The following is a 20,197-nucleotide window of genomic DNA, read 5'->3' on the forward strand; positions in this document are numbered from 1 at the left end:
GATGAAGAATGGCGGCTCAGAGGGGTCAGGCTAATGAACCTCTCGGAGAGAAAGTCTGACTGTGGGCATATTTCACCACTTCCTCCTGAGGTGCGACACGGAGGGAGCGCCGCAACATCTTTTACTCTACAGGAATGAAGAGGAACATGTGGTCATGTGATAAAAACTGACGGGCATTTTCCAGACAGATCTTTAATGAAACGGATGATTTGGAGTTTCACAAAATTCTACCATTTTTGTGTAAATCATACCATCTTTCTTTCTTGGGTATCAGTTTTCATTAAGTGACCATTTCAGCCCAGGTTGAGGCCCCTCAAGGAAACTATAGATTAAGTAGCTTATTCCAGATTCCAATTAATAACTATGATGCTGAAATCCAACTTTGGTCTGCATGTGTAACACCCATGATCCTACCCCTTTGTTTATTGTGAGCATCAACACACATGTGTCAAAGACAGAACTAAGTAATGAATGACCAATGCTAAAAAAGTTGGATCTGAAGTCAGAAGGAACAGAATTGATTTTAAAGGAAGGCACAGCAATCAATGGTAGGAGATGATGCCAAAAAAAAGTGAAATAGAAATTTGGGCTAGGTGTGGTAGCTCAGGTTGGGTGCCGGGGGCTCACGCCTGCAATCACAACACTGGGAGGTCCAGCAAGTGGATCGCCTGAGGTCAGGAGTTCGAGACTAGCCTGGACAATAGAGTGAAACCCCATCTCTTCTAAAGATACAACATTAGCTGAGGTGCGGTGGTGCATGCCTGTAATCCCAGCTACTTGGAAGGCTGAGGCAGGAGAATAGACTGAACCTGGGAGGTGGAGGTTGCAGTGAGCCAAGATCACACCATTGCACTCCAGCTTGGGTGACAAGAGCAAAACTCTGTCTCAAAAAAGAAAAGAAAAGAAAAGAAATTTGGATTGTGGAGAACACTGAATATCAAGATAATAAATTTAATTAAGTCAAAATACAGTAGGGAGTTTTCTACATGATTTTAAACTTGCAGGTGAGGGAATCCAAGTGGTAATTTGAAAGACTAAGCAAATCAGAAAATACGGAATTGATTTTAAAAAGGAACAGATGGAAAGGGAGACAAATGTTACATACGTCTACTCAAAAGGAATATGGCTGAAATGAGAACAGGTGCCATGAAAATAGAAAGATATACATGTGCACGTGAGCAGGCACACACACACAGAGGAGTAAAGGTATAATATATGGTACCTTGTACTAGTTAAGACATGAAAGACTAATAAGAGAAGATAAGAAAGTAAGATTGAAACCCGGGAGACACACAGCAAAAATTAAAAGAAACAAGAAAAGAATGGCCAATCATAGAATTTTCTGGGTATAAGAAACAGGTGGTAAGGTAATTGTGCACACACAGGCTGCTATATATGGCCCAGACCCATGGACAGTTAAGGTTCAGAACTAGCAGTTTCAAGTCACATTGCCCTTTTTACTAGGGACCACTTCCCATCTTGGGGAAAATATAAAGACGGTTTACTTTCACCCATGTTGAATCTGAGTGATCAATAAGACATCTAGACAGAAGTGACAAGCTAGTCCTTGCAGGTACACAAAAGTATGAAGGAATAGGAAGAGGAACTAAAGTAATATATAAATTCACCAAAGAAAAGCATGTAAAAACCCATCTAGAGAAATGATTGGCATTCATGGAGATAGAGCAGAAAGAAGAAATTTCTATAAATAATATGAAACAATGTCAGAGGAGTGAAGAGGGAAGCTTCTCCAGGGTGCCACAGATCCAAAGTGCTATTTCAGCCACTTACTAACAGCAGGGGGAAACTGCATGTGTACCTTAAAGAAAGCACCTTAAACTACATTTAAAGTACCTTAAAGGAAACTTTACTTTCAATAAAAAAATTCTCTGCATATTTTGCCATTTCAAATATATTTAAGAAAATAAGACATAGGATTCATTATCTTATTAAAATCTACAACCAAAGGAATAACAGTTAACTGTTCAGTAATAATGGATAATCTAACATAACTTGCCCCCAAGTCAAAAGTAAAAACTTAAAAATTCAAATAGTCATTATATTGAGTCACAGAAAATACAGCAAGTCGCTGCTTAAGTCATGTCCAATTTTAGACAACTAAATTACCAAAAAGTTTAACAGATTGCTCAACGGAAAAATCTCTTAAAAATAACAAATACATTATTTTATTTGAATCAAGACCTATTTTTCTTGGCCAACCTACAAAAATATGTTTCTCTTTCTAAGAGTTTAGGACATTAATACCAAAGTCTCAGCCAAACGTTTATGAAAGTGTTACTGAACTGGGTCTGTTTATGATTATAATACAAAGTTCTCAGGAAAATTAGTCCCCCAAGGGACTTAAAATATGAGTAATTTCAAAAGCCTAGATTTTTGCTGATATATCAAACTAACATTCCTTGCCCTCCCCTCAAACTTTCTCCAATATTAATCTAGAGAAGATTCTTGAAAAGTTAAACATTCAATGTAAGAAAATATATACTATCTATGGAATAAGATATTTTTTATCAAAATGGTTGTGTTAAAATGTTTTAAGAGAAGAACAGTTCCAGATATACAAATTACAAGCAGAAAGCCCTTTACAATAACAAATGTATTCAATAAAAGCCTGATTACCCTAGGCTGCAAACATATGTGACAGAGACCCAATGCCTCCACATGTTGAGTCATGCCTTCCTCGAAAATGACACAAATTAGAAACTCAGAGGAAAATATATGGGTCCTGGCCTTTTTAAAAAGAAAGACATAATCAAAATGAAACTTGGAAAGCACAAGAATAGGAAAAGAATAAGACACTACCATGTGCGTCTCACATTGGTTTTGGCATGGGGTGGTGGCTAAGAATAATGGGCTGAAGGAGGCAGGTAGCAGGAGATCAGAGCAGCAGACCCTAGGCAGGAAAAAGTTGGAAGTTGGCCAGCATGTTCAAAGGCCCAGAGATGTAAGAACATGGTGAATCTGGAAACTAGAGGGAGTTCATCATGGCTGCTGAACCTGGGAATGCACCCTGGAAGCAGCTGGGGTCCAGACGGTGAAGGAACATCGGGAAGATTCAAAAAGAACAAAAACACCGATATCAACCCTCACACTCAGAGTATTTCATGTGTTTTCGCCACTGTCTTAAGAGCTTTCCACGACTCATCGCATCTCAGCCTCACAATCCTGTAAAATACATTACAGTAGATTATGAAGCTTGCTCTGACGCTTAGAAACTTTAGGAGCTTGCTCAGCATAAGACAATGCCAATCCAGGCTGCTGCAACCTCAAGCAACTGGTAACCACTTCACCCACAGTTTTCCTGGCTATGGTCAGAGCCCCAGAGGGTGCCAAGCAGTGCTCCTGACCACACATCAGTCTAGCCACGGTGGACAGGGAAATGTAAACAGGGAGGAGGGCTGCAATGTGCAATGTCGTGCAGTGACCCATATGAGGGCTGTGGACAGCTTGGACTTTGAAAGTAGAAATGAAGATGCAGGGAACGAATGAATTTAAAAAGACAATTGCCGAGATTAAAGGTATAGAAAAAAGAGGAGGAAGAAGTAAGGAACATACTAAATATCACTGGCTAGTAAAAGATGCAAGCATCAGGATCGTGGACTGTCTTTTCTGTAGTGAAAATTGCCTCAATATAACATCATAACTACCACATTCACAGACCAGCACAGCCACATTCACACGAGGCTTTGCTATGAGCTTCGCAAATTCTGTATTTTGTGCAAGCACAAAGTTAATTTAATAAATTAGAACAAGTTGACATATAAGAGATAGAAAACCAAAATAAAGGTTATCAGGGAAATGGTAAAAGACATCTAAACAGTTCATCATTCTAAACACATGCAATTTTAGAAATTCCACATTTGATATCTGTAATTAATTTGATATTTATCCTGTGTATATGAGTGCATAGCTGTTTTCTGGTTTACATTTTGATATTACAAATAACAGAAAAACATGTATAAAGCCAGTCACTGCAGTTGTGGTGCTCTCTGGTACTTTCTGTTTTAACTGCAGATGGCAACAACGCATCATCTCAACTCCTTAAACATCAGAAAGAGAAAAGTCTGGAAATATCAAGAACAATCTACAATCAGTTGCTTCCCAGAGTCAACTAGTCAATATACCTGAAGACACAGGATTCCTACCAGCCAGAATTCACCAAATATTCATTTAAGCCAATAAATGCCAGAACAATGAAAGAAAGAAAGAGAAAGACGACCAGATCTAAATGTGTAGTAAAATAATGAGAATAAAAATTACCAACAATACTTCATGGAATGAGGAAGGTTACAAATGTGATACTAGTATCTGTTGACCAAGCCCCCAAACAGACCAATCCCATCAGCAGAAATCTTGTATCTCAAGAGCGCGTGCTTTCTTCAGTGAACCGAAGCAATTGAGAAAAATACGGCATGTTTAAGTTTGGCGAGAAGACCGCATTCATTCACAAAAGTTTAAATCTTTCATATAGGTGGCTTCTACACTATTATATAACATACAGTCTAAGACATAACTGGAAAAAAAGTTAATATAGAAATAAATTACTAAGCACCCCATCTTGGGATATACTGTGGGCAGAAAACACTATTGATTCTGTTCGGCCAGAATTTACGGGCACGAGTTACTGTTGAGAACAAAGCATAAAACTCCTGTTTTTCAAGAAGCACTTAGTGAATCACCCATCTTAAAAAAGAAAAACTTCTCCTTTTACTCTCCCCATCATTCCACACATTTTCATCCAAGCAAAGTATGTAAAAAAAAAAAAACAAACTATCAAATAGGAGCTAGAAACGGTCAAGGGTAATAACTCAATTGTAGTTGATAATAGAAAAATATGAATCAAATACATGAGATTTCAAATATGAAAAGAATACACAAGTTATGTCAAAGGTAAGAACTTTCAGAAAGTTTCATTTGATTTTTGTAAATTTTATGTACTTAACATTTCCAAACACGTTAATTTGAAAGATTCAAAGTCAACTAAAGAAAAGCATTTCTTAAACCTATACTTACCAATGCTTTTCTGTAAGATTATTCAGGCAAGTTTACCAAATATATTGCACTTGAATAAAAAAATTGACCTTTAATGAAAACTGGCCACTTAAAGACAGATTTTTTGCAGTGTCTGAATTCTTTCCTGTACTCAAACTTCAATAGCGTCCACCAAGAAATTAAGGAAGGAAGGAGAACACTCAGATAAGGAAAAAGGGCATCCAAGGCGTTTCACAGTGATTGGTATCTGAGCAAATACTAAAGAATTGAACTCCATGCTCTAAAAGAGCAACAAGAACTCGACTCCCTGCCCAAGACATACTTTTCCTTAACTGTTATTTGTCAGAGGAAAAGGGAGGGATTTGAAAGGTCTCTGCTCCCAAACAATATAGGAGGCCCACTTGTAACCTGCATGCTGCCCAATGGCATAAACCGCCTTCTGCTTTAGAGAATGTGTACACGGAGATATTTTAAAGTCATAACTGATCACGTCAGTTTAATAGACTGCATACAACATCATGTCACGATGTGAGGTGATACAGTGAACAGGGTCTCTTGGGCATTGCTAGTGGAGTGCAACATGGTACAATGTCTACTGAGGTCAGTTTGACACCACCTATCAAAGTTACAAACGTACATAATATTCCTGTACAATGTATAAATGTACAATTTCATTTTTAGGCATTTATCTTCGAGAAACTCAGTACAAAATGACTTATTTATAACAGGTTATTTACTGCAGTATATTTATGCAACAGAACAAAGGACAGTAAATAACCTAAATGCCCATCAATAAATACTGTCCCAGATAATACAAAGGAAAATTATCAACGTGTTTAAAAAACGGACACCTTTTATGTGTCAGTCTGCAAAGATCGCCAAGCTACATTAAGCAACTCCCACCCCCCACCCCGCCCAAAAAGAAAACCTCAAAGCACAGGATACTGTAGCGGCATTTATATAAAAAAGTAAAAAGAGAATATGTTTTCATATTTGCTCATAAAAGCATAGTATCATTTAAAATGAGCCACTGTGGTTGCATATGGGGAGGAGAGTTAGCTAACAGTTGTGGGAGGGAGACTACTCTTGCATATACCTGTATAATGTTTGATTTTGGAATTATGAATATATTACCTCTGCAAAACTCAAAAAAAAATTTAGAAATTATAAAAATAATGTTATCAAATTAATCCCCCTAAAGTCTGAAGAGTTATACCGTATCCCACAGGAACAGAGAAGATTTAAGTCCTGCATCTCATACAGACATCTAATGAACCCTAATCATAATAAGGAATAGGGACAGCTATCATCATCAACTCAAAAAAACAAAAAATTTTCAACAGCTGAAACTTTTTATGCAATACCATAATGAAGAATATTTCCTCTATATTTGAAAATAATTTTCAAAACTCAAAATAATTCTCATATCAAATATCAATTTCTAAAAAATGTCCATGTACAAAAAAAGCTTTACTGAGAGAACTGAAAAAAACACTCCCCAAAAGCTATATACTAGGTATTACATATTAATGGGAGATCAGAATTTGTAATATCTGTTTTGTATATATTGAACATGTAAGCAAACATCCATTGTTCCTAGAATAAGAAAAAATTCACCTCCAAGAAAAAAATTGTGCTAGTTTGGGGTCCTACATTAAGAGTATAATTTATTTTCATTTGAATAAATATTTAAAAACCCTGGACTCTCTGAAGAAAAAAAAAATTTAAGGGCTCCCAAACAAATAAAATATGTAATATTTTCTGGAGAGAATACTTAACTATGTTATGTTCAACTCAATTGCTTATAAATTATTCAATATAATCAAATGGTTTGTTCAAATATTGTTTTTCCAATTTAACAGAACATTTATGTGACTTTAGTTATATAAGCATGAAGAGTAATTTAGTATTTCCTGATAATTAAACATCTTAAATATTTAATTAAATATTTTTGGAGCTAATAGAATTCACAACTATCTTGGGCCTGTAAGAATACTTTTTTGGCCTCTTTTTCATTATGTTGCACAAAAGTCTCACATAAGTAGCTCATAGCAGGTCTTATCCTCTGCCCCATCACTCCCTCTACAAAACCCCTGGAGAGACAGATGGCTTTCCCAGGGCTACTGTGATGAACTGTGCTTCAGCAGACACCACTGGACACCGACCAGCAGAGACAGACTGCAAGTACTCATCTTCTAACACTTGAATCTATGCTCAACTGTAAGACATTCTTGAAGAAAGTTCACAAATAATTAAACTTATGCACAACAAAGGCTGTGCTCTCTTATCATATCAAGATTTTAAAGAAATATAAACATTACATTATTTGAGATAACTTACATTTCTCCCCATTTCTTGGTCCTTTGGTTTATAATCACTTTTTTCTTTTTGCCATAAGCAGATGCTAAGTTACAAGCAATAATGTCATCAAAATATCAATGACATAATACATCATAAATAGTACAACTATTTATGAGGTTTACCAATGTGTGTCTTCAAGTTTTCATTTATTTACCTATAATCTATAGTTTATCGCCCATAATTAATAAAAATCACAATATCACATAATATGGCATTATAGTCAATTTAGTTCACCCAACAAAGATCCACCCATAATACATGATATTAGAAAATGTAAGGACATTATGAACTTTTTCCTTTCAATTTATTGAAAGACTTATAGGAGGGTTCACTAGGAACTACAAACAGTAAACGAGATGATGCCTGGGCCACTTTAGGACAGCAAAACAGACAGAAACAAAGAAAAGAAATAAAAAAGAAATGAAAGACAAATTTAATTCATAAATATCACAGAGAAGAAGATGGTAAGCAAAGAGACAATAACAGAAGGCTGCAGGGATGTCACCTGCCATTAAATGGGGGGATTGAGGAAGGTCCCTGAGGGGAAGACGGGTGACTGCATAAAACTAAGAGGGAACCAAGCGTGTGAACTATGAGGGAGTGCAAGCCAGGCTGGGGCCACAGTGAGACAGGGGCTTGTGGGGGAGGACTGGGGTTGGCTGAGCCTATCTGCTGATCGGAAAGTTCTAGCAGAGAGAGAAAAACGAGAGACATTCATGACTATGTAGACAGATTACATGCATGACTCCACAGACAGGAGATTAACACAAAAGCAATGTCCTAATACCGAGAAGGGTTGGGAAGACAGGCTGGGAGAGAAAACTTTCGCATTTGATAGGTCAGGGAAGCTTCTGCATTCCAGGAAGTACAGGGCTGTAAAAGTGGTGGTGGGAACCATGCTTCCATTTTTTCAATGGAATACAAATCCAGGTCATGAGAGGCCCAGTTAATGAATTGCTTCAGGAAATTAAAGGGCTTACTAAAGGTAGGAAAAGAGGTGGTGCTTCTCAAAGGGTTAAACTTAATTCCAACACATATCAAGACTGCAATTCCATCTTACAGTTGGGAAATGACAGTACTTGCAGGAAAAAGAAAAAAAGAAAAAAAAATGCTCAGTCTTGCAGCCTTGCGAAGTTATATATTAAAAATAAAAACATTTCTTCTGCTTTTTCTCTTTTTTTTTTTTCCCAGGCAGAGTCTCACTCTGTTGCTCAGGCTGGAGTGCAGTGGTACAATCTCGGCTTAGCCTCAGCCTGCTGGGTTCAAATGATTATCCTGCCTCAGCCATCTGAGTAGCTGGGATTACAGGTGTGGGCCACCACACCCAGCTAATTTTTGTATTTTTAGTACAGACAGGGTTTCATCATGTTGGCAAGGCTGGTCTAAAACTCCTGACCTCAAGTAATCCACCTACCTTAGCCTCCCAAAGTGCTGGAATTACTAAAAATAATAACATGTAAAAAGTAGTATGTGCTTACTATAAAGGACAGTAATAATACTGACATATGAAATGAAAACCAAAAGCCTACCCCAACCCTACCCCAATACCATACTTTCATTTTTTTATAATTTGTTCAGCTATTTAAAAAGATAATCTACAACCTCCTTCCTAGCAGCCATTAGGCACAGGAAATAAAAAAAGGAAACTAAAGCAAAGCATGGCTCATATATATCCAGAAGAAAAAAAATACTATAGGGCACATATACCCAGGCCTCAGTGGCAGGAAGAGAACATACAACCATTGGGCAAAATGTTTTCACAGTTAAAACAGGTTTTTAGGGCCATTTCAAGACCATGTTGAATGTAACTGGGAAAAGCCGGGATAGAAATAGATGGAAAAGTCTAAATACCTAGATCATGAAATTCCAAAATAAAAAATGACTTATAATAGTGATTCAATTTCCACAAGCAGGCTTGTACAATACGGGTAGTGAAAACAATACATTACAGACTGAAAATGCAATTTCGTAACCAGATTTTTTAAGAATAGCAGTTGCGCAGCTCATGGAACATAGATGGAACTTAGAAACGAAAAACAAAATTTCAAAAGCGAATGACATACAGATGGATGGGAATAAAGAGAGTTATAGTACAAAGCATGTATTCCTTCCATTGTCATATTTAATCATACAGCTCACAATAAAAAACTTTAAGACCGCCTAAAATAAAAATGTGCAAAGGCACCTGAGGGTCAAAGTTAAAAATGAAAATGTATCTTTAGCTGTAGTGCAAGCTCTAAATATCTAGTTCTAGCAGCAGTATTTACAGGTAAGAAAACCATCGGCTCCTAACATTTCATCTGAAGGTTAATCCACACACCACCAAAGATTTTTCACTCAGTAAAATTTCTAACTTACTTCCCCGCTGCTTGCAGGCTTTTAACTCCATAGACCAAAGAAGCAATAAATAGACAGCTGTAAAATTTGTTTTAAAGGAGAAATTAACAAGTATTCCATTTAACTGCATACCCCAGGTTCAAAAGCAAATGAGTGATGAGTGACGCTGTGCCCCTTCAAACTCCACTCTTATCACACAGGGATCTGGATGCTCAGCAAGTGGCCAAGCAGAAGCCCTCACAACATACTTAGCATTCTTAATGGTGTCCTTACATTTAATCTTATTAAAACCAGGAATGCTTGCCAAAAACAAAAGGGAATATAAGAAATGGACACAGACATAGAGATTAACACTGATGTCATTTTTGTGTCAGATTATGTTCTTCAGAAAAGAAGCAGAGATGATTTTAAACGATTAAATTTTGTTCTAATTCTGATAAGATGCCACAGAAGCAAAAATCCAATTCTGAAATGATGATGAGGGCATTAGAAATACGCCAGCGATGAAAATAAACCACCTCAGCATAAAATGATACTTCCAATATGGAAAGAGAAAAATAATATTTAAGAAAATGAGATACCCAATACGTGAGGCATTAGTTGAGGTGTAACCAATAAACCTAATCTTACCTAAAAATGAAAACAGCATCTTATGAGTGTCTTCAATATACAAGAAACTGGGTCTTCATTGGAATGTGTGCTGTGTCACTTAAGCTTTGCACACAAAATCATACCCATCTGCCAAATGGGTATAATTCTCCCTATTTTGTATACAGTAAAAATGAATTTGCATAGTTTATCTATCTTTGATTCTTTCCACACAACCAGTGTTAGGAATCAGAAAACAGGACACACTCATTGGAGGAGCGGGTTTCTAACCTTGAAACATGCTTCCCAGACTTACCATGTCTTTTTGATGTTAAATATATGTTAAGAGTAAAATGCCATCTGGTACTCCCAGGTCCAAAGTAACCCTGCACATGACTGGAAGCTCCCCAGAAAATGTGTGTGTCCTTCTAAGAAGAGCGTCTACCAGAGCACACTCCAGCCCTGTGCATCCACTGCTGCTTCTAGTCCAGAATTCTTGGATAATCAAGGCAGAAAATATGCAGGGTTCATGGAAAATAATGTGTCCCACACATATAGGGTGTTTTGATCATTATTTTTTAAAAAATAATTTTAACAGGCGTTAGAATAGTAGGCATTCTATCATGAAAGCACAACAAAATAATCTGCTATTGGCATTAATATATCCAGGTGAAAATACAACTCTCTTAAAAGTTTGTTTTGGTTTTATTTTGAAGCTACTGTGAACATGACAGATTTCTCTTACCAAAAAAAAGCTCTGGTATTTTATAATAAAAACTAAGTTTAATTTTAAAACAATCTTGATGTCTTTAGTTTCTACATTTCGTGTTGCTAAACACAATTATTTTGCTTCTCTACAAATTTTATGAAGGTTTGCCAACTGGTAAATAATAGTAATAAATCCTCTTCTTTTTCATAGAACTTTTGGAATTTGGAGGCAAGGGACTTAGCTTATTTTTAATCAGATAATGTGAACAGTCATTTGGATCCTCAGTGACTACAGCTTACAGAATAAACAAACCCCGAAAACCCACATTTTATTACTATCTGGCAGCATCAGGATCTGTCCTTAAGTCTCACTACTGATGGCAGATACCATGCAGACCTATCTATTCCTATATCACAATTTCTATAGCTCTTCCAAGGTTTAATGCTGTCACCCCTTAGTCTTTTCCCTGACCAATCTGAAGCTGTTGTAATCAGACTGCTGAATAAAACCACCTCCTACTGTAATTAAGAAAATGTAAAATGTACTTTGGGAAGCCAAAGCAGGAGAACCGCTTAAGGCCAGGAGTTCGAGACCAGCCTGGGAAACAGAGTGTGACCACCCCATCTGTACAAAAGAAATCTTAATTAGCCAGGGGTGATGGTGCACATCAGTAGTCCCAGCTACTCAGGAAGCTAAAGCAGGATGATTGCTTGAGCACAGAAGTTTTGAGGCTGAAGGGAGCTAGTCTGGGCAACAGAGCAAGAACCCTGTCTCTTAAAGATTAAAAATGAAAAAAGATAAGAAAACATTATCATTTCATACTCCAGAGTACAACCTCTTTATGTCATCTGGATAGTTCCAGATCTCAGGGAAAAGAGAATTTTTTCTTTTTTTCACTTAGAAAAGGTTAGTAAGAACTTGGGAAAGGAAGGGGATTTTTCCACTAGGTAGACAGATCAGCAGGAAAAGAAAAGCCAACTCTGGTAAGTCACATGGATGCAGGAACCACAGGCTGATCATCCCAGACATCCACCATTTTATAATAACAAACTCAAACCTAGGCAAACTTACTTCCACAATTACTTATTGACTAGCCTGGAAAGAAAAAAGAAACACGTTTTTAAAAACTGCCTCCATAAAACCTAGATATGCAGAAAAATGTTTCTTCACTAGTTTTTAAATTAATTTTGCCATCGATCTTCAAGAATTTGGCTATAAAGTATAATGAAAACTAAAAATTAAAACAAACACATAGAAACTTACCTTTTCAAAAAAGTATGAATATAACTTATATATTGTGTATTGTATTAGTCTGTTCTCATGCTGCTGATAAAGACATATCCGAGACTGGTCATAATTTACAAAAGAAAGAGGTTTAATGGACTTACAGTTCCATGTGGCTGGGGAGGCCACACAATCATGGCGGAAGGCAAGGAGGAGCAAGCCACATCCTACATGGATGGTGGCAGCAAAGAAAGAGCTCGTGCAGGGAAACTCCCATTTTTAAAACCATCAGAGCTCATGAGACTTACTCACTATCATGAGAACAGCACAGGAAAGACCTGCCCTCATGATTCAATTACCTCCCACCAGGTTCCTCCCATGACATACGGGAACTGTGGGAGTTACAATTTGAGATAAGATTTGGGTGGGGACACAGCCAAACCATAGCATGTATCATGTGAATACTGTTTATAATGCATAAATATTCTCAAATGTATAAAGAAAAAGCATCACAGCTGCAGGAAGTGACAAAGGCTTATTTTTATTAAAAAAAGGAAAAAAGCCATCATCATTGCTTCAAAAACTCTGGCCTCTGAGACCTTGAGACTTGACAATGGATGGTGGAATTCCTTCGTGCATGGCAAAGGTACAAAAATGAGGTACACACTGGCATTGTGTCTTCATCAGTAAACATTTAAGATAGTTTTCCTTCCAGTTTGCCTCCATTTGTATAATCTCCAATTAAATGACATTTTTTTGCTGGAGAGAACCCATAAACATGGATTTTGCTCTAAAGGTCAGGGCAGTCATTCCCCTATAACAGAGCTTAAGCAGCAGCTGGAACACTTCTTGTATCTCCTTGCTGTTTCTGCTAATTGGGCTCAGGCCTGTTCATCAAGAGAAGGTTGTGAAAATGGCAGGCTCCCAATTAGCTTATATTTTCCTTAAGGTCCCTCTACTTTCTGCTCCTAAATTCTTCCAATCAGGTATCACAAAGTTCCTGCTGCCTCTTCTGTGGAATTTATGAGTTGCAGTGAAGTGTGGGGATATAAAAACAATAGGTATAAGAAATAGCTTATGATCTATTATCTGCCAATATCAAACTATATTCTATGCTGAGTCAGGGAAACAGTTACAGTTGAAAAGGAATTTGAACTTCTTAAAACACTGTCAAACATCAAAACTAAAGTTTGGGGTTTTTTGTTTCTTGATTGTCACAGTCCAAATTTCAGAAGCATAAAACGTGTTCAAAGTAAGACAACTACAAACCATTTAGTTTTTGAATCTTTTGTTTCCTCTGAAATCTCCCTTATGTCAAGATTGACATAAAACAATGCTTAAAAGATACACAGTGCTCTATTTGTGAGACGAATCTGATGTAGGATTCGGCTATGAGTTATTCTGAACAAGGTGATTAGCAACTGAAAAGTCCAGCTACTCTTTTAGGAAATTATGTTGTGCTTTCTGACACAGAGTTCTAATAAGACATATAACCTATCTTTTGTTGCAGAGATAAAACTAACCAATATTCTTATACAAAAGTAACCCATATTCTTATAGAAATAAGACTCACTACCACCCAAAGAATAAGACCCCCTAGACTTCTAGAGGGGCCTGCTAGCTTAGCACTTTCAAGTCCTCTTTCGCCTTTCCATTTCTTCTGCTTATTCCCACTGGTAAAGCTGATAACATCACAACTGCCTTCAGAAACAGGTAATGAGAGACAAGCACTAAGTAGAAAACAGAGCAAAAACAAAACCACAGGAGGCACATAAAATCTAGAACTCTGTTGACCTTGCTCCAGACCACACAACTACAGAAAAACAGCTATCAGTTCTACCTTGGTGTTCCCAAATTGGAAAGGCAGAGGGTTTTTCTTTTTTCTTTTTTTTAAGCATACAATATATTCTTCCAACTATATGATGCAATCATCTTTATTATATGCTTAATAGCAAAAACTAAAGAGAAAAAGCCTCAGAAGAGCTATCAGGTCATTAAACTCAGGTGACTTCTGGGAATGGTAAACAGAATAAACCCACAATTAAATGGGAAATAGGTGGAATAGATTTCCAGTGTATAAAAGCATAACCTGCACAAACGATAGTGCTTACCTCTGAAAAGATTTTAGAGGGAGTTTTGTTTTGTTTTTGTGGTTCTTGTCCTGCTCAATAAATTTTGGTTTAATTATTCTGCTAGATGTGAAAACATCAATGGCTTCTACTCTTCTCGTATACAGTCTCACTCAAATAATATTTAAGGAATGGATTATCATTTTTTTACACTTATGCCAAAGAAGATGTTTTTAGACTTGGATGCCCCCTCAGTCTATGCAAACAACTAACTCAAGTAACTTCAACAGAAGCAAATCAAAGCTCGGACTTTGGTGTGTGTGGCTTCTCAATGCCATCCTTTTTGCTTAAAAAGAAACTATTTTACACCAAAATTAAAAAGAATAACTATACTACTTCCTTAAAAACAGATCTACAATGACAATAGAAAGATAAAAGTTATATCTTTATAATTAAGTTGTATATTAGAAACTCTGGGCTGCCCATCTTTTTCTACCAATTTTGCAGTTTAAATAAAAAGGTTTTATTTAGCATTCTCAGCCAACTTCTAGTTGTCACTTCCCACCGCTGTCCAAATATCCCTTGCTTCTTGCTTCAACAGACCCCTGACTGTGTGTAGGGACCGACAACTGTGTTTCAGTGAAGGTAAACAAGGGAGCTCCTGCCCCAGCTCCAGCTCCAGAGGTCAAGCTCTATCCATGGAAACCTGGACCAGTGCTTTCACTCCCTTTGATTTAACATGGGCAGAAGAGGAGGGCAATTCCAGCCAACATGATCAGGGATCTGCGAGGAGGTCATTAGAAAAAATGGATTTGCTTTTACAAAGAGTCACAAAAAGAAGACAAAGGATCTGTTGCCTTTCCTTTGTGCAAGGATGTGGCTCTGAAAGAAAAGAACAAGCTAGAGCACGGACCGAAGATGGTCTTGAGGAAGGCTCCCTGAAAAAATGTCAGCGAGGTGGCTACACTACACACTTACCCCCCAGATCCTCCCTAGCTCCACACTTCCTGCTACGTACATGCCGAACATCTCCTCATTCTAGATTCCAGGTTGACTGCTTTCTGTCCTTTTATATTAATACGTTGAATATTTCTAGGTACCAGGCCTGAATCCAAGCCCTTGGTGGGTATGGTATCACTTGACACTGCAACCCAAGACAAGGTCTATAATTATCCCCATTTGCTGGATGAGTAAACTAAAGTACGGACAAATAGAGTAATTTGCCCAAATCTCACACATGGTAAACAGCTACTAACTAGTCAATCTGACTCCTGGGCCCATCAGAAACTATCTGAATCCTGAAAACATTTATGTCAAAGTAATTATAAGATACTAATATCAATTAGTTTAAAAATCTGTATTATGTTAAGAAAATTACGTTTCCTTCATAGAACTGCCATGGTTGTTTATTATTTAAAATTATTTCCAACACACAATGTTTGTATGCTAACCCTTAATATATGATCAAATCAGGACATTTCCTGTGCCATCAAGGTGTGCAAGGTGAGCTGGCCCTTTTTGCTGTTTCATATTTGAATATCCTACATCTGCAAAGTTATTTTAGGATCTTTATGCCACAAAACAGGCTGGGATGAAATATGTAAAACACTTATGATTTCTTTCTACAGCTTTCATTAATCTAAATTGAAAAACAATTGATTCCATTTAGTTAACAAAATTATTAATAATTTTAAAAATTACTAAAGCAACTAAACTCTGAGCACTCACCTTGTTTTCCATCCACAGGAAGTTTTTGTTTTTTTTTTGAGACGGAGTTTCGCTCTTGTTACCCAGGCTGGAGTGCAATGGCGTGATCTCGGCTCACCGCAACCTCTGCCTCCTGGGTTCAAGCAATTCTCCTGCCTCAGCCTCCCGAGCTGGGATTACAGGCAGGCACCACCACGCCCAGCTAATTTTTGTATTTTTAGTAGAGACGGGGTTTCACCATGTTGACCAGCATGGTCTCGATCTCTTGACCTCGTGATCCACTCGCCTCGGCCTCCCAAAGTGCTGGGATTACAGGCTTGAGCCACTGCGCCCGGCCACAGGAAGTTTTTAAAGAAAATAAGTGACCAACTAAACAAACACATGGCTTTTTATTTATTAAAAGCACTGAAAGATACTCAGTATCACATCACCAGGGAAATGTAAATCAAAAGCAAAGACATCGCCTCACACTGATAGGATGGCTGTTATGAAAACATCAAAATATGGCTGGGCACGGTGGCTCACACCTAAAATCCCAGCACTTTGGGAGGCTGAAGCAGGTGTGTCACCTGAGATCAAGAGTTTGAGGCCACCCTGGCTAACATGGTGAAACTCTGTCTCTGCTAAAAATATAAAAAATTAGCTGGGCATGGTGGTGCTCGCCTATAATCCCAATTACTATCAAGACTGAGACAGGAGAATCGCTTGAACACAGGAGGTGGAAGTTGCAGTGAGCCGAGATTGAACGACTGCACTCCAGCCTGGGCAACAGAGCGAGACTCCATCTCAAAAAAAAAAAAAAAGTGGCAATATAAGTGTTAGTGAGCACGTGGAGAAAAGGAAACCCTGGTATACTGCTGGTGGTAATATAAATGAGGACAGCCTCTATGAAAGTATGAAGTCTCCTCAAAACATTTAAAAAAAGAGAACTACCATATGATCCAGCAATTCCACTTCTGCATATATATCCATAAGAAATAAAATCACTATATCAAAGACATATTTGCACTTCCACGTACACAGAAGCATTATACACAATAGCCAAGATATGAAGACAACCTAAATGACCTACAACAGAGGAATGGATAAAGAAAATGTAATAAACAGAGAGAGAGAGAGAGAGAGAACATAAATGTATAAAACGGAGTATCATTTGGCTTTTAATAAAAGAGGACATTCTGATGTTTGTGACAATATGGATGAACCTAAAGGGCTGAGAGAAATAAGCCAAACAGAAAGACAAAATCTGTATGTATGATTTTATTTGTAAGGGGAATCTTGGGGGGAAAAAATGACTCATACTAACAGAGCAGAATGGCAGTTACAAGGGAGTGGGGAGTGGAAAAAGGAAGAATACTGCCATAGGGTAAAAACTTTCAATTGTACGATGAATGACTTCTGGAGACCTAATGTATAGCATAAGAGTCTAATTAATTTTATACTTGAAATTTACAAAGAGGCTAAGCACAGTAGCCCATACCTATAACCATGGCACTTCGGAAGGGCAAGGCAGTAGGATCACTTGAAGCCAGGAGTTCAGGACAAGCCTGGGCAACAAAGTGAGACCCTGTCTCTACAAAAAAAAAAATTTTCGATTGGCTGGCCACGGTGGTTTAAACCTGCAGTCCTAGCTACCAGAAAGGATGAGGCAGGAGGAACACTTGAGCCTACAAGTTCGAAGCTTTAGGGAGATATATCTGTACCACTGCACACTAGCTTGGGTGACAGAACAAAACCCTATCTCAAAAAAATGAAACAATTTAAAAAATATTTTGCTAACAGAGTAGATCTCAAGTGTTTTCACCACACAAAATTATATCTATGTAATGTGATAGATACATTGATTGTGACAATCATTCTATTAATATATACATATATCAAAACCTCACACTGTACCCTTTAAATATATACTATTTTTATTTGTCAATCAAACTTTAATAAAGCTAGGAGAAAACACAATTAAAATTGCAATACTGGCATTCCCTACTACAAAAAAAAAAAAAAAAAAACCATTGTAAGTAAATAAGAAAGAAGTGAGGCATTAAAAAAATAACAGTGAAAGAATTAACTCATCAGATACATGCTTAGTCTTCATAAGAAGGAAGACTTCTCTAACAGTGATGTAACAACTTTGTAAACAGTCATTCTTTCCAGGGCAAAAAACAATTATTTCTGAGTGGTAAACGATCCTGATTTCATGAATTGTAGGTGGCTGCACTGCACAGTGAAATAGATAACTCTGAAGACTGATAAACCTAAAATAGTGCCTTGACATTTATGAAGGGATAAGTGCCCAAACGTGACAAAATACTGTAATCTAAATTCTAGAACACCATAGGCTATATTTCTCTCGTACAGTGAACTTAGATATGACAGAAAGTTTTAATTTGCATCTTCAGATCCTTGAACTTACTACCTATCAAAGAAGAGAAGAGCCTTGAAAGTCCACTCACAAGCAGCATGACTCACTGCCAAACATCTGTGCCTCTGCGGCATTACAAATTCTAAAGTCCTGAACCTTCAGAATCTGCTACAAATACTCATAACTACTCACAATAAACCTTTGACCAGAGACCAGCACAGAAATATCCTATATTTATGTTAGATAAACTCTGACATTCAGAATGGTACTTAACTATAGTAAGTTTGTTAGAATACTTGACTTTTTTTTTTTTTTTTTTTTTGAGATGGAGTTTCACTCTTGTTACCCAGGCTGGAGTGCAATGGCGCGATCTCGGCTCACCACAGCCTCCACCTCCTGGGTTCAGGCAATTCTCCTGCCTCAGCCTCCTGAGTAGCTGGGATTACAGGCACGCGCCACCATGCCCAGCTAATTTTTTGTATTTTTAGTAGAGACAGGGTTTCACCATGTTGACCAGGTTGGTCTCGATCTCTCGACCTCGTGATCCACCCACCTCGGCCTCCCAAAGTGCTGGGATTACAGGCTTGAGCCACCGCACCTGGCCTGAATACTTGACTTTTAATCATCACCAATGATTGAGACAGGAGAAACATCTCTGGGGTATGGGATAGGATGTTACAGCAAGGACGCACATATAAGGATTTGTCATGTTACCTGTTCTTGCTTCTCCAGCCACTTGCCCACCATTGGGTGACTGGCACTCAGAGACGAGCGAGCATTGTCTCTCTGAAATTGGTTAGACCAGTTACTAGTATCCCGTGGGAGGCTTCTGTAGTTTTCATCTTTCTATTCAAAAAGAAACAAAAAGGCGTCTTGTAAAAAACCAGACCTTGCAAATCAGTAATGCACCTGGTTTTTCAAAAGTAGCAGAAAAATGATTCTACATATTTAAAATATCTTTCCAATCCTATACAAAATAACTAACTGAGGACATTCCACCCAGATTAGACCTCAGAATTATAACCATACACACAAGGTTATAATTACAGGCCAAGGACAAGCAAGAATAGTAATTACAGCAGGAAAGGTGGCACACACACAAGGCACACAACAGACAAAACACTACATTTTTACTCCTACCCAAATCTATCACCTAAGCCAAGTATGTGCACCAAAAAGTGAAAAATACTTCTGCACAAGACTTTCACTCTCTCTCAAGTATGGCATTTTCTCTTCTTTCCAGTCTCATAATTCAATTACGAGGTACCATCTTAATTCATCAGAAATGTTGAAAATAAGTAAGACTAATAAATTTGCCTTTTCTTCAGAGCTTATGGTTTTGTGATTTGGGGAAAGAGATTTAGATTATCCAGGCTGTTTCTGTTACCTACTTCAAAAGTTAGTAGTCAGCACTAACTCAAATACCAAGAAAAAAATTGGCCTATCACAGTATTTGTTAGATAACGGACACATAATTGTTCACTTTGACATGGATATAACAAGTGATGTCTTTATACAAATAAATATTTATCAACTAAGTTTTTAATATTCCCAGAAAAACCAAACGCTACTTGACGTTTCTTTTAAATAAAAAATTAAACTTCCTTTGGCTTAGAAGCTGCAAAACTTCATTTCAATGTTCTAAAAAGAAATGAGAAAGCCAGGATAAACTAAGGGAGTCAAACTTTTTAGTTCAATGACTAAATCTAAATCATCTCCTACAAGAACAAAGTAAAATATCACCTTCAGCTGGACCCACTTAAATCAGTACACCAAGTTAGGGGAAGTACTAACATACTATCCTTAGTAACGTATTAAGAGTAGTCTGGC

The 20,197-nt window shown here is 37.4% G+C and overlaps 1 protein-coding gene across 25 annotated transcripts in view; it reads right to left on the reverse strand.

Annotated features, from left to right (window-relative positions):
* The window catches only part of PARD3 (par-3 family cell polarity regulator), an 838,158-nt gene that overhangs the window by 446,528 nt on the left and 371,433 nt on the right, over window positions 1-20,197 (reverse strand). For 20 of the 25 annotated variants that reach the window (XM_074405259.1, XM_074405258.1, XM_074405255.1 and 17 more), the window contains exon 5: window positions 19,082-19,213. The exons of the other annotated variants lie outside the window; for them this stretch is intronic. In XM_074405259.1, the coding sequence (XP_074261360.1) occupies window positions 19,082-19,213 (132 nt within the window). The remainder of the gene's footprint in view (window positions 1-19,081; window positions 19,214-20,197) is intronic. 25 annotated transcript variants of the gene reach the window in all.

Source organism: Saimiri boliviensis, chromosome 8 (genome assembly GCF_048565385.1).
Source record: "Saimiri boliviensis isolate mSaiBol1 chromosome 8, mSaiBol1.pri, whole genome shotgun sequence".
NCBI classification, from domain to species: Eukaryota; Metazoa; Chordata; class Mammalia; order Primates; family Cebidae; genus Saimiri; species Saimiri boliviensis.